General features: G+C 43.2%; 1 protein-coding gene across 1 annotated transcript in view; it reads right to left on the bottom strand.

Moving 5' to 3' along the window:
• Window positions 1-7,332: 7,332 nt before the first annotated feature.
• The window catches only part of ANKLE1 (ankyrin repeat and LEM domain containing 1), a 33,303-nt gene continuing 25,440 nt past the window's right edge, over window positions 7,333-15,195 (bottom strand). Inside the window, exons 6-9 of the mRNA XM_086946827.1 lie at window positions 14,961-15,123; window positions 12,840-12,999; window positions 11,951-12,080; window positions 7,333-11,316 (exon numbers count right to left, since the gene is read on the bottom strand). Of these exons, the coding sequence (XP_086802953.1) occupies window positions 11,144-11,316; window positions 11,951-12,080; window positions 12,840-12,999; window positions 14,961-15,123 (626 nt within the window). The 3' untranslated portion in view covers window positions 7,333-11,143. The remainder of the gene's footprint in view (window positions 11,317-11,950; window positions 12,081-12,839; window positions 13,000-14,960; window positions 15,124-15,195) is intronic.

Genomic DNA, 15,195 nt, shown 5'->3' with positions numbered 1-15,195 from the left:
GAAGACTGAAGCCTGCCCCCATCGGCTCCGTTAGATACCGGGTGATTACCTACGCTGCGTCTCATGGTGATACAGGCTTGGAGCCATGATCTGATCTAATCTGTGGAGTTCAATCACACGCAATTCACAAATTTTAGCAAATCGGAAGGGACTGAGACACTTTGTGGATTAATGCATTGCTTCTGAAAGACTCTACGGTCGGACTCAGAGGGCACACAGAGACTTGAGGTATTTGTATTTCTCCTACCCGCCTGCTCACTTTTAAACTACCTCCTTTGTCCAAAATGGCTGGAGCCATAAACCTGTAACAATAAATCCCCCCCCCCCCCACGGTACCTCTGTCCACGAGGCTCCTCAGTTTAACTCCCCCACACAGAGATAAGCATTCCTCCCAGATAGCTGGAGCATTGCTGGCTCGGATAGAAAGTGAAACTCCTCCCCCTAGGCTTAAAGTAATAGCAGCAGACAGAGGACTAATATCTCCACCCGCCCTGCATGCATGAAGGAGAGGGGATACTGCTCTTCTATGCTAGCTAAGCAACAGCAACAAACAGAGGACTAATGTCTCTATCCCACCTATTTGGCGGACATGTTTGACTATTCTCTCTCATGGGCGGACATCCTGGATTAGTCATTTTCTTCTTTATCTGAACACTCGCCAAGAATTAATCACTCTAGACTAATCACAACTACTGAGTACTTGGCTCAGTTAGGTATCTACACCCTCTTGTGAAAGAATGCCTGCCTATTATTGTATTATTATACTTTTAACTATATTCTGAACATGTGTAATGCACAGAATGCCACCTCATATATGCAAGAATGTCTGCCTATTATTGCAGTACACTCCTAGCTTTACTCTGAACATTTGTAATGCACAGATTGCTACACCATATCTGAAAGAATGTTTGCCTAGTTTTGCAGTATTGTACCTATGCCTGTATTTTGAACATTTGTAATGCGCAGATTGCTACCTCATATACCTTTTACCGCAGTATTATTCTTCTACCTGTATTTCGAACATTTGTAATGCAATGCTACTTCATTTACCTTGGTTGCTAACTAATGTCATTTCTGATTTTGGATTTTTGATGGTGGCACTACCCCATATATATATATCTGGTTGATCACCAGTGCCACTGTTGTACTCTATAACCTATTGTAACCTATTGTATGTATATGTTTCTCTGCACACTCTTACATTTGGGATACGCCGATTGATCAGTAGTACTATTCTTACACCGTGTAACCTACTGTATGTTTTTGTTTTTCCTGCACATGTGTACCACTATAGTGCATTCTCCTAGTCCCACCTAAACCATCATCGCAACATGGATCCCCCCCCATTCTCAGTCCCCATTACCCTCTCACCTCCTTTCTTAGTATAACTCCCCCTCCCCACAACATGACCACTCCCAATCCCATTTCCCCTCCTACTCTCAGTCCCCATTACCCCTCCTGCACCCCCACCTCGACTATCAGTCTCCCAGCATACACCCTGACCCACCCACCTACCATCATTACCCTCACTCACACCACCAACCCCCTCCCCACCTCATCCACACCCCTCCCGCCCAAAACATCCCTTCTCCCTAACACCTTCCCGTACACCAACACAACGCACACCTCCTCGAACACCAGCCCACGCTCCCACCTGCACACACATTTCCTGGTCAGCCATTCCCATCAGACGGCCGCCCCCACCTCCACCACCTACCCCACGATGGACAACATCATGGCCACCCTCGCTCAGATCAAAGATGACATACACAACATCAAGGAACTACTCGCCACACACCCCATACACCCCTCACCCACCTCCCCTCCCATCTTATCCCCTACCCATCCGGTTGACTCACTCACTCAACACGCCCCAAACCGGGCGTCAATCCCCGCTCTTAGACGCAGCAAATGCCCTCGTCCCCCCTGCAACACCTCACACAACTACACCTCCCCGCCCAACGAGTCCTCCATCCTTCCGTCGAACTCTCTCACTCAACCTTAATCATTTTTATTAACTGTCTGATTGCTCACATGTTTGACTTTGTAGCCATTTACTTGTGCCATTTACTTGTACTATTTTGTACACAGGTTGGCTCTGTAGCCACCTATTTGTACCATTTATACTATGTGACCTATTGATTTATCTGTCTGACTATGCTTCCCCATGTACTTCTCTTTGTAAAGTGCTCTGATATCCGCAAGGATCTTGTCCGCGCTATGGCAGTAATATTGAGATGGTAACCCTGCTGTCAAGCTGCGTTAGAGCTGCAGCCCTACAATCGAGTATTCCCCGATCTCCAGGTATCGAGTGAGTGAGTGAGAGTGAGTGAGTGAGTGAGTGAGTGAGTGAGTGAGTGAGTGAGTGAGTGAGTGAGTGAGTGAGTGAGTGAGTGTGTGTGTGTGTGTGCTTGCCTATCTCTCGAGTCCCAACTACTGTTTGGTGGTCACTGGCAACTTCCCCACCACAAGATTTCTCCTATAGCCCACCATGCAAACCATCCTCTCACTTCATACAGTTGTTAATCTCCACTAACTTCAACAATGCCAACATTTAAGACTAACACTCTTACCTTTGTTGGAGAATCAGCAGTTTAGTGGCATATCCTTGCGTTTGTAGCGCATGCCCTGTGTTATGAAAGTTGATGTTTTGTTGCCTTTTCCATTGTGTCTGTAAATTAACCTCCATAATTAAACATTAATCATATCCTTCCATACTACCTTGCCCACCTAGTCCTCATGACTGTCTTCCCCAGTAACTGTTTGATGTCATCATGTTATATAATGTACAAATTAATTTCCTAGTCTCTCGTCATCAACAGGCAAGCATATAATGTGGGGCCCTGTGTGTGTGGGTGGGTCTGTGTGTGTGGCTCTGTGGGGCTCTATGCATGTGTATGGGGGTCTATGCGTGTGTGTGTGGGTTTGTGTGTGGCATTTGGGGGAGATTAAGCTATTGACATTGTAAATGACAATGCCATTTATTTATCTGTTTTCAAAACCAACACATAAATAAAAAATTTGTCATTTACAATGCCAATAGCTCTAACTTTTGAAAAGGCGAGACCGTTGCATTGTAAATGCTTGTTTAAAAAGGACATAAATAGGCTACTATTAGAGGGCCATGGGCCATTTTAGACTATGTATTATTTATGCACTGCTTCTATATTTTCCGTGGTACTCCCATCTCGACGACGGGGAATGATTCAGGCATGTGAATCTATGAAAGATACCCCAATATTGGATTACCCTCCTCTCTCTTCCTTCTTATAGGAGCAGCATTAGCAACATGGAATGGGCAGTATGCACTAGGCACCACAGACTACCTCTTTTTACTAGAACGCTACCAAAATAGCAAAACCAGAACACCAACCCAGGCAATACCTAAACCCGGCAATTAGGTGGATGATGTCGGTACAACAGGAAAGCTGGTACATTAGAAGCCAACCTAAGCCAATTATGATGGCTATCACAAAACGAGGTGCTTCATTGCATCAAATTCTTGCTGGGTTGGATCTGTGGTGACGCAAAATCAGTTTCAAGGCCTTGCCCCCACCAGGAGGGTAATTATTATAGTAGGAAACAAAACATCCTTTATGGGAATGGAGACAACTCATCTGATTTAGAAACCTCTTATTTATCTATATATTTGAGGGGTTTTATATAGCGCAGACAATTGTCCCGCAAGAGATGTTGGAGCATTTTCTATTCCAATGAATAAAAGGAAGGGAAAGGCAGGCCTTGCTTGGTATGTGATACAGACATACCTCAATAAATGAGAGCAAAGCTAAAAGCAAAGGTAATGATCAGAAAGCACTATGTACTCTTTTATGCAGAGGAGCGGATGTAGGAAGGTGGATATCTGACTATATGGTTACCCCAACTTTTTGCATAGTGTTTAGCTGGTTTTTGATTTAGTTGGCTTGGGATCCTGCTATTCAGGGCCCCAGGCTATCTGCTCTCACTGTAAAATGGACTCCGTGTACTTTAGGTACATATTCAATTGGGAGTGGGTCACCTTTGTGAGCCCCTGTATAGAGTACCATAGGTACTCGGGGCATAGGTGCATCCAAGGCCTCCTAGGGGCTGCAGCATGCATTATGCCACCCCTGGCTGGCCATCCAAACTGACAACACAGGCTGATCACTCAGCTTGGGCAAGGTGGTGTAATCACCCCTTGCTTAGATATAGTATTCCTATATCTACCCTTATATATAGACACATATATACCTAGAAGCCACTCCTATGGCAGGCCTTGACAATCCTGAAGGCAGAGTGCTTGGTTTTATGTGAGATGGTGCTCTAGAATGAACTGAGCCTGTCTGCAGCTTTCGGAACCATGTCCTTATAGCTGTTCTATGATATAGCCATACCATATACTCTTAAGTGCATTATAATCCTCGCGGTTAATGCTAACTTTGGTTTGGCTTTATCAAAACATGTTGTGTAAGGTGTCAAACACTTTGGAATACTACCCCCCCCCCCCCGCCAGTCCTGGCGGAGGGGGTAGCATTCCACCCCTATAGAGGGAGAAGACATGTAGTTACTGCTTTACCCGGTTAAAGTTAAACAGAGCCTCAGCATCACAAAATGGATGCTGCTGCCATTGACACGAGTCTGACCTCCTGCAGCTGGACGAAACTCCGGCAAGGGAGGCCTGGACAATAGGTTTCCTGTCGAGGGAGGTGCTGGCACCTCCCCAGACAGCCTGTAGTGGATTGGGGCAGGGTGGGTTCAATGGAAAGATGCTTTTCCAGACACTGCCTGGGGCACACAAGGTGCTCCATGCATAGCCCAGTTCAAACCAGTTGCGGAGGCACTCCAGCCCCGGCGCGAAACTGGACAAAGAGAAAGGGGGCCAACGATCCCCTTCTCAGGTTCCACCCATAGGAGGGACCTAGCAGGTTCTCCAGCCCCTTAGTTCAGTATAAAGATAGGAGCTGTGTCTAGAGACATTAGATTATCCTGGAAAGAAACTCTGAAACGAAACTCTTGGACCTTCGACGTTCCATAGCGACTGGAAGACTGAAGACATCTCCTTTGTGGTCAAGGAGTGACCACCCTGTGCAAACAGGCACCACCAGTAACTTGCCGCTTTGCTTTGTCGACGCTCCCGCCGGAACCCAAAGACTTAGCGACTCAGGAACTGGACTTCCAGACTTCTCCGACTCCGATCAACATCCACAGCAAAGCTGAGACCCGTGGCGGACACGAGAGACGTGGGACCGGACACCCTGGACTACCTGCTTTTTGCTACCTGTGCAGCTTCTGAGGTACCCTTGAAGTTGTGCATTGGGGTTTGAGAAGCCCCAGACCCGAGCAGCATTTGCACCAAAGCTCAGCCCTCCACACTCCATGAGTGCCGCGTGGGGCCTGCTCCTGCATTTCAGCTCGACGCGTCTTCCCGGTTGCTAGCCCGTTGGCTAGTGAGCCCTACAAAGACGAACCTTTGAATCTACAACGCTTGCCTGGTTGCTCCAGCTTTCCTGTGAAGGAGAAGCGCCCCAGACCTTGCTGGTCTGAACAGAAGCCCATTTTTATTTCCTGCGTGGGTTGCGGTTACCAAGGATTGTTGGGTCCAATCCGGATACCGGCACCACAGTCACCTAGATCCTTTGTGGGACAGCTCGTATCCAGTGCTGGGTCGTCGTCGACGCCTCCTGGTCCACGTGGGTGCAGAGACAAGCTTCACCTCTTCATGCATCTCGACATCGCCTGGTTCCTTCCTGGTTCCTTCCTGGTCACTGGCTAGTGACCCAGACTCTGTCCCCTCTGCTTTCAGGTTCTTCTCGACTCCGATCCACCCTTGGATCCACCCGGACACTTTTCTTCTGGTGGCCTGCAGCACTTCTTTGCAGCTTTCCATAGGAAACAGCGACGAAACCCGACACGAAAAGACACCTATGCACCCGGCTTCCTTGGGTGAGGTAACTCGAGTACTCCGGTGCTCCCGTGGGTATTAACTATCCAAGTGTCCTAGTTTAACAGGGTTCTATCGTAGTCCATCCGGAAGTGTCCGAAATCTACTACTTTGTAACTTTTACGTTCCCATTCTAACTCTATGGTAACTCGCGTGTGTGTTTAGACACTGCACACGCCTCCCGTGGGCCTCCTACTTCCAATCCCTTGGTTGTTCAGTGTAACCCCAACGATTCCCTAGGCCCTAGGCCTATTCACCTTTCCTGAAGTGGTTCTTATACCACTTACTTAGTATATGGTTCGTGAGGCCCCTAGGGCAGAATTGTATTTGTGTAACTTATAGTATGCTTAACGAGTAACTTGTAACGTATCTTGAACTCTGACCTCATAAAGAGTGCAGAGGGGTTGTGTTAGTAATAAATACATATACATTTGATATATACCTTGTGTGGTGTCCTTTCATTTGATATTCAAGGGATTATTATTGGTAAAAACAGCTGGCTTCACATGCTCTCTGAAGTTTTCGCCTAAGACTGCTTTGTCCATGCTACCACTAGGTCTATAAGATTGACTTTACAACCATCACCATAAGGGTTGTTTGGACTGATACAGGGTGCCCACTAGAATAGTGGACACCATATACCAGGCCAACTTCTCACAGCGGACATATTAAGGTTTTGATTAGTGCGTATGGCATGTCTATTTGAAATGTAAGCATTTTTGTTTTGTTAGGTCTTTGCTAACCATTTAAACAAACATTCCCAACGCAATAGGTCTCGCATTTACGCGACATTTGAGCTTTTGGCATTGTACATGACAATGTCTTATTTATGTTTTGGTTTTTAAAACAGAAATAAAGGGCATTGCATTTACAATGCTAATAGCTTAAACTCTCGCAAATGTGAGACCTATCGCATTGCAAATGCTTGTTTAACAGTAGGCAAAGCTCTCAGTTACTTGAAAGTGCGCTTGGAAGACTGAACAAAACAGTTGGGTCTTACTGGTTGTACTTTACAAATGTTAAACTGAGAAACTGTCTGAAAGGTACACTTGCGACTTCAAGAAAGCAAACAAAACAAAGGCAGTTATATGGAAGACATGAGTAAAAAGCCAGAAGTGAGACTGTTTGACAAGAGTCTGCAACGAAGACCAGCAGCAGAGCATTCAGTACATCTTTTAAAGAGCTACGGAGAAAGACTTAAGGAGTCTAAGCATCTACTAACAAGGTTATTCGTGGCCATCTCACTGTGTGGCTCTAACCGAAGGAAATGAGAAAGGATAACAATTTTTAGAATTTACAAAGGCTCTGTATCCGCATCCCCTCCCCCCAGCGCATCTGCACCTCAAAAGTATAGATAAAAAAAAAACCAAATTAACACGAGCGAACCAAATATATGCAACGGAACAGGTTTTGGGGAAGGGGCTAATGCCAGTTTATGTTTTTTATTTAGATATATAAAACATTTTTACTCCGCAAGGTTTGTAGTTTTTAAAAAATATGTGCAAGCAACATTCTCCAGGAGTTTACATAGTGCAAAAAATGGTACATTCATATTTTTTTTATCTTCAGAAACATTAGTTTGCAAAACCTTGAATATTCGTTCAATGAATGATATTCCAGTTGATTAAAATCACCAGTTCACAACTGCGGGGAATACCTGATAAAACTGCTGCACCTCTAAGTGCAAGCGTAATGTGCACCACTGAGGTAATCCTGCAGGTAACTGTTTAATGCGAATGTCATACACTGGGTACCACCACGTCCCTAACATCCTTCTCCCTTTTCATAGGTCTCCAGACCAGTATACAAAGCTGAACAGAGGTATGTGCCTTTCATCCAAGCAAGAAACGGAAGCAATCACATTACATTAAAAACATAAAAGAAAGACTGGTGGGGGGTTACGAAACAAGTGGAACCCTGGTTTCAGTAGGCAATGTGTCCATCAATTCTGGCTGAGGAAAAAAAAAGTTACTTACCTGAAACATTGTTTTTTCAGTTTATTATGAATCAATAACTCACCTGCTTTGCATACTCCTGCCATCTGGTGGTTGGACAGGGTATAGCTCTAATACTTTTCAAAACACACTACATCTAGCAGTCAGGTGGTTACGGTCACTAGATCACAGTAACCCTCTACTGATCTCTACAAGGTAATTTATTCTGCCATCCTTGTTCATGTGAAGGATGGCCGAGAGTCATCTTGAACTATAACAGATACCAAGCTGTAAAACACTGTTAGAGGTGCATAACTGCTTACTTTGAAGAATGGATCTTTAATACACTCCCAAGCAAGGCATTGAGTCTACAAAGGTTTGTGGTGGAAGGAATGCTGCCTTTTCAAATGAGGTTTTGAAGCACCACTTGAATTACTAGCGCTTCTTGCAGGCGATTGGAATCCTTGCATCGGTTCATCAAGAAGGTGTGCACTTAAAACCATCTAGCTGTTTGCAGATTTCATTTAAGCAGATCTTTTCCCACAGGGGTGGCCTCTCCTTTGAGACTCTTTTCAAGAATTTGCTGTTTGCTAATCATTAGATGCATGTTCCTATCCAGTGAAGCAGAGTTTATTTCAATGCTGCTTTGTCCACAAAGTGGGCATCAAGCAAAAAATTCTCTCAACGCTCAACCGATCGTTGATCAGTCAAAATAGAGATTTCGGTTGCTCTTGTATCCAAGGTTTACGGAGAACTTTGATGGTAATTTTAGGAGGAGCATACAGGACTGGTAGAGAAATAAACTAACTGATCAGACAGAAGTTTCTGGTCACCTTGCCATATGAAACATGAGGGAAGGTTTGTTTAACACTAGTAAAGGCAGCTAAATGACTGACTGGTACATTTACATTTGACTGCAGCCATGCTCGAAAATTGATTTATCCACTTATAGTTGGTTTTCAGGCCAGCAGCTTCTACGTGACCTTTAAAGACGTTCAAAATGACAGTCCCATGGCTTATGAGGAAGTCACTGGACATGCCAAACCTCGAGTAAGATGTGAGTGCGGGAGCGAACATGTTCTGTCCAGAGCTGTATACTGAACTAAACTATTTCCTTTGGGTTAATGGTAAAGCGATTCATGCACAGATTCTGGACATCACAACCAGGAACAAAGGCACTGAGTGAAATCACAGCCAGGCCTGATTCTCAGACTCCTACGACTTTACTTGAATCAGATTACAGAAACGTCCACCAAAAGCGGACCAGCCCTGATGCTGTGATTCATGCTAGGCATCCATGAGAACCACCTAATTCATGCCAATAAATTAATTTGTGTAAATGTAGATTATCAGAAAACCTGAAATGAATGCCCTCCCTCCAATTCATAAACGTTGAAAATCCATGTTTTTAAAATATTTGACCCCTATTCGGTTTACAACCACAGGAAGATGCACAGCATAATTCCTAGAGCTATGCAGCAAGGACATAGTCACTTTGGTACACCTACTGGTCTGACGGAACTGTAGACTGTACAATAGCAGACCAGCGGAATAGAACAATGATATCCCCATCATGGCTGCCAAGTAACCTCATGGTGTAGAATGCAGTCCAGGCTTTTCAGCCCTATGAGCGCTGGGATTAAGTCATAAAATGTTAACATGGTAACTACAAGTTTCAGAATGAAAATCCACGTTGGGTTAAAAAACAAAAAAAAGGAGGGGCCTGCTGAAGGTATTACAAATCAAACAATTCTTTCATTGCGAGCCAGTCTGGTACAAGTGTTTTCGTGCCGCTCATTCTCTTTACAAGGCGGTTATCTAACAGCCTATTCACTGCCCTTTTTTCCTTCACCACTCACAGGGTTTGGAGGTGGCCTCAGGCCTACATTAGTGTTTTATAAACAACCAATGTAATTTTATCGTACGTAGCATTGGGCTACTGGTTCAGGGAAAATAAAGTTTCAATAGAGAGAAAGCAAGTTCAATGGTGCAGCAGTGACACCTCATGGACAGACCACAGTATGGCACTGGCTGAAAACAAGCAGGCGGCCTGCACCTTCTTGCCCTTCCACAGGTGTCACCCTTTGTTCTGTATCTGCTAGGATAGATCGGACTGCATATGAGGACAGGTTTGGTCTTTGAGTTTTGACTCTAATGGGACCTAGGGGCAAATAAATAAGCCTAAGAAAACAAGGCCACAAACCCTCTAAACTAGGAAGGCTGAAAGCTAGCTAAACATTTAAACATTTCACAGAAGTAAAACAAAAACACAACAACAAGGACAATCAGGTTGCTCTGAGAAGAGACGAGAAGGGTTTCTTACAGCAACGCTCAAAGTGCAGCGAGAATTTAAAGGCTGAAGAAGAGGCCATTCCTTGCAACAAAAAAAGGTGTTGCAGTGTTCCTAAATGCTATGGTCCACATACAAAAAAAAACACAGAAGAGGTGACCCTGCCTTGTTGAGGTATGGTACCAGTGTTTCTGAAGTTTTGTTCAAAAGAGGTGCTTTGGAGTCTTTCCAAATGCCCATGAAGAACCAAAATCTTCTCTGCTGATATGCAGGGTCATCATAAATATTAAAACATTATTCACGATTGTCAGCATCAGTGTAGATGCTTGTAAAAAACAATAAAAATATTGTGCAAATACAATAAAAATTCATTCCAATTTGCTCCTTCCTTTCTTCATCTTTGAGAACTTGCCCATTTACCCTCTACTTCCTCTACAAGTTGTTCTCAGTCAGGAGGATGAAGAGGAAAACGGGTGATATGCGGAGAACATGGGGTCATGGAAATCCTTTGTGTGAGGTTTGTACAATTCTTGCCCTTTAAACAGATTCACATCTTCGGTTCACGGTACGCCAGGATACACAAAAAAGAAGTGAGCTGCTTTTTAACACGTAATCACTGGACTATGAACGTCAAGATTGTCTGGTTCCACAGAAGATTCAGCAGCAAGCATGGATGACCAAAAATCTGAGTACTGAATTCCAAGACCATCATTTCCAGTCAGTCACACATTATGGTAGAGGTCTTTTCCTATCCGTAAAGCACACAAACGTAACATGATCATCAGCTTCCAGATTAGCCTTCCAAGATGTTGCATTGCAGCAGACCCAGCAAGCATGCAGCATACTCTGTGCCGGGCTTTCAAGGACATCTGGCATTGAAAGGTGGAGCATCAATAACATCACATCTCTTTATTCCCGAGGAAGCAGGTACACTCCTCCGACATCAGATGAAGGAGACTTATCTAGTCAGAGTAATAATGACCAGGACAAACCAAAACTTCACTGGCCGATCCGGATATCCGCTGGACGCAGCTGCCTCTCCCCCTCGGCCAGAAAGATCTGCATTGCCCTTTGCAGCATATGCACCCCAAGCCGCCTTCGCCGCTTCATTGGCCAATCCTGTGAGTAACCATAATAATTCCCTTTCTTCTGATTGGTCAACATCTTTATCCCTGAAGAGTTAAGAGGAGGAAGCATGTTAGAATGGGTCAGGCAGCTGCTTATATGCCAGGAAAGATACCTATAACAAAGGGTGGCATAGGTGTGAAGCTTGAAAAAGTCAGTTTTCAATACAATCTTGTCAAAGACCACCCCTATTTTACATCTGTACCAAGGGAGAAACATCGAATAGAGATAGTTTAGAAGAAGATTAATAAGACAAGGAAAGGGATACCCATGCAACCCTGATGAATGGAGTTGTAGTAAAGTCTTGAAAAGAGAGAGAAGATGCCAGAAGTGACTCCAAATATCCAAATAGTATCAATATAAAGAAGGAACTCAGTACAACAGAGTAGAGAGACAGTTTTTAATGTAAGGGGTTATGAGATAGGCCTTATTTGGTGTGGTGCTTGGAAATAAAGAAAGAATGGTTCAGTAGTAAAATGGGAAAAGTCATCATACCCAAGGAAGAAATTCAGGAAACATTTAAATGAGGACTGCTGTGGGTTAACATCAATAATGGGATTCACATGTCCATGAGAGAAACACAAAAGAGTGCCAAGTAGCATCAAACCAAAAAGATCTGGAATCTAAAAGCTCCTCCTGCCCATCAGTCATAAACTGCCATAAATATGACTTATAACGTACCGATAGCATCTACCATACATGCTTCCCGTGTGTATGCCTCCACTGGGATAGCATTCTGGAAGCAGTGCAGGGATACCACCCCGAGGCCAGTCTGCCATATATCCAAGATGTGCTGCACTTTTGAACATGGCTGCAAAGAGAAGGCAGCACGAGATACAGGTTATCAGAGTTAAGACACACAAGTAACCAACGTGATTGAAGCTCATCTATTATTTATTTTGCTGAAGATTCAGTTTTCTGATTCACAAATAGACGAGGATACAGGACATTCTCACAAACCATCCTCTCGGTTGTTAGGCAATGTTAGTTAGCATTAATCTTTTAATGAATGATTTAGAGAGGACAATTATTGAAGACTAAGAACAATGTTATGCTACTATCAATAGTTTTAACAAGTGTGTTTTTTTTCTGATATAATACATTTTATGTATAAGTGCTGATAATATTATACAGGCTGACCCCTACATTATTTGTCTTGCCTAGATGTGCCTCAAAACAAAATGAAACCGAATGTTTGAAAATGCATGAAATGACATCTTGCATGTACTCTGTGCTTCCCTTCTTTGGCTGAAACCTTGTGTCATAGTACAAACACCCAGACATCCACCCTGAAACCGACTTTCTGCAATAGATTACTATTATATATAAAGCCCAACCATTACTCCTATACCCAATATCGAACCTCTTCACATGATCTCATATTTAAAGATGTAGAGAGCTCAGTTAACTTACTTAATAAAAAGCTTGAAATACATTTGCATACCATTTTGTAGCCAATTCCTTCTTCTAACTTGACTAGCTGCAGCTGTCCCCCAGATACGTGAACTAGTCCACCTCCTGTTTGCCAAGCCCGTACTACCAGCTATAGATCGCAGCAGTGTTGCCATACCTGTTTCGTGCTGTTCTTGTAGTGTGTAAGGGCCTCATATAGATGGCTGTAGGGGCGCGATCGTTTGCCTTTGCCCACATAAAAGACAGCACTGACAAAGGTACGAAAACATTCTGCCCGACTCAGGTTCAGGCAACGACAAGGCAGGTTCCGGGTCACTCTGCAGGAAAGACAGAGAACAGGAAACAAAAACACACCAAGAGACTGGATTTATAAGCCATGAGAAAAGTTTTAGAATGAACGTAAAGAAAAAAAAATTCAAATCAGATTAAATGCAAGGGCATAAACGCAGCGATCCTACAGTGACTCGTAGCATGAAAGAGTTGAGCAGGAAACAAAATTAAATTAAAACCAGACCTTTTGGGACAAGAGATGAGATTATATGATCAAAATGAAATGTTTTAAAATACATAAGCAAAAGTTTAATCAATAAAGTCTTGAAAAGGGTTTCCAGGGTTACAACCTCCAAGGAGCGAAACACATGCCAGTATTTATCCTGGACAGTGATGCTTCTGGATACGCGGTTTTGAATCACTAATAAGGAATAAGAACAACAACAAAGAATGCCATCACAAAGATCAATTAATGTGTAAATAAAACAAACAGGCAAAAACATCTCAAGTGTGGACATGGCGGTGAGCTGGCATCTGAGAATGCCAGACTTCTGCAGATAAGAAAACAATGGAGTACCATGCTGAAACATTTTCAATTGGCTTTGGTCAAACTATGAAGGGGCCTTAGTGACTCTACCTTCATGCAAGTGGCCTTGCGGCCTTAGGTTGCAACTTTTAAGATCTCAAAAAGAACTGAGAAACAGGGAACTGTCAAGAAAGACTTTATAAAAATTGCTAAATTCAAGAAGTCGGTAAGATGGAAGAGTCCTTTCTCTAGCAAGAAATTTGATCATGCTGTGTTTTCCTTTCCCTTTAATCCATTCTTCTTCTATTATTCTCCTTCTTATATTCCATTACTTTCTCTGCTTGTAAACATCTTGCAACTTTACCTTTCTTTCTCTGGGCTCACTTCTATATTGTCATTCAGATCACTCTATGCTTTACAAAGTATGTAATTTATCAATTTTCTGCAAATAAATTGCCTCCTTCTTCCCCATCTCAACAGCTCTTTGTAATTTACTCACTATTGTGCCGTTCATTTTGTCTTTCAGTTCACATATCCGTCGACACATCTCCTGCCTTGTTCAAATCTCCCCAGTTTGCCTCACATTGAGGTTCTTATGAGGTCTTCAAATCTCTCCAAACTCTGACTTATGGTATCTTCTCATTTGCATTTCATTAATCTTCTCCTTGCTCTCTGCTCAGCTCTAATCTCTCTAGCCTCTTCATGTTGACCTTCAAGATTTTAATAAACTAAACAAAATGCTCTGGAATTCAAAGGCCTTTATTCAGACATTCATCAGTCAGCAACTCTCCATCAAAATAAAGTTCACGTGAAACCTCTCTCCAGTTCATCTCTAGTGGAGATGCATCAATTATTTGATTGCATTGCCTCACTTTTGCAACTAAATTCTTTAACTCTTTGGTCAATGTGGATACAACTCCAAGAAACAAAACCTGCGATGGCACCGTCTAATAACAAATGACACCTCATAGACCTACTGACAGCTCTTTACTTGCTGCCAGAAAATATTCTGTTTTTTGTAAACATGGCTTAATAGTACCTAAAAGTCAATGGGGATCAAATGAGTTTGAGGAAACAAAAGTGGGGGAGTTTATAGGAAATGGATGGATGCTTTAAAGGTACAAATAAGGATAGGCGTTTAACAATAACCCACAGGGCAGGTTAGAATGGAAAACACTGGTAGCTGTTAACTTTTAAAACTTGGACTATTCTCAATAGAGCAAGAGACATTTTTCTGACTATCTCAAGAAAAAGATCTGGCTTGGTCTGTTACTCATTTGAAGGGCTCCAAACACTATTAACATGTTATTTTTAATCTACCAAAAACTCATGAACATTCACCTAAAATATTTCAACAAAGCTTTGTACAAAACATGAGAATAAAGCCTGATACAAAGTCAATCTGCAATTGAAGTGCCAGTCATACCATAGTCTGATAGACTGCCTAGAATAACTGCGGCACCTTTCGGCAATGACTGGTACCTGGGATCCAGGAGCAGGTAATTGAAGCTAGACTTCAGCACGCCCTCACGCCACTTTGCATTCTTATCCGGTTTGTCAAACTGTTTGGAAAGGATCATCTCATCCTCGGTGCAGTCGGGAATATGAAAATTCCGCAGAGCCAAGGTCAGCTCCGGACTGTACTCTGAGTGACGCAGGAGAGTCCAAAAAAAGAAAAAAAAAAAAAAAGGATGGGGAAAAGATTCAAATAACAGGC

Source organism: Lissotriton vulgaris, chromosome 12 (genome assembly GCF_964263255.1).
Source record: "Lissotriton vulgaris chromosome 12, aLisVul1.2, whole genome shotgun sequence".
Classification (NCBI taxonomy): Eukaryota; Metazoa; Chordata; class Amphibia; order Caudata; family Salamandridae; genus Lissotriton; species Lissotriton vulgaris.
This window is presented reverse-complemented; position numbering and strand designations above follow the sequence as displayed.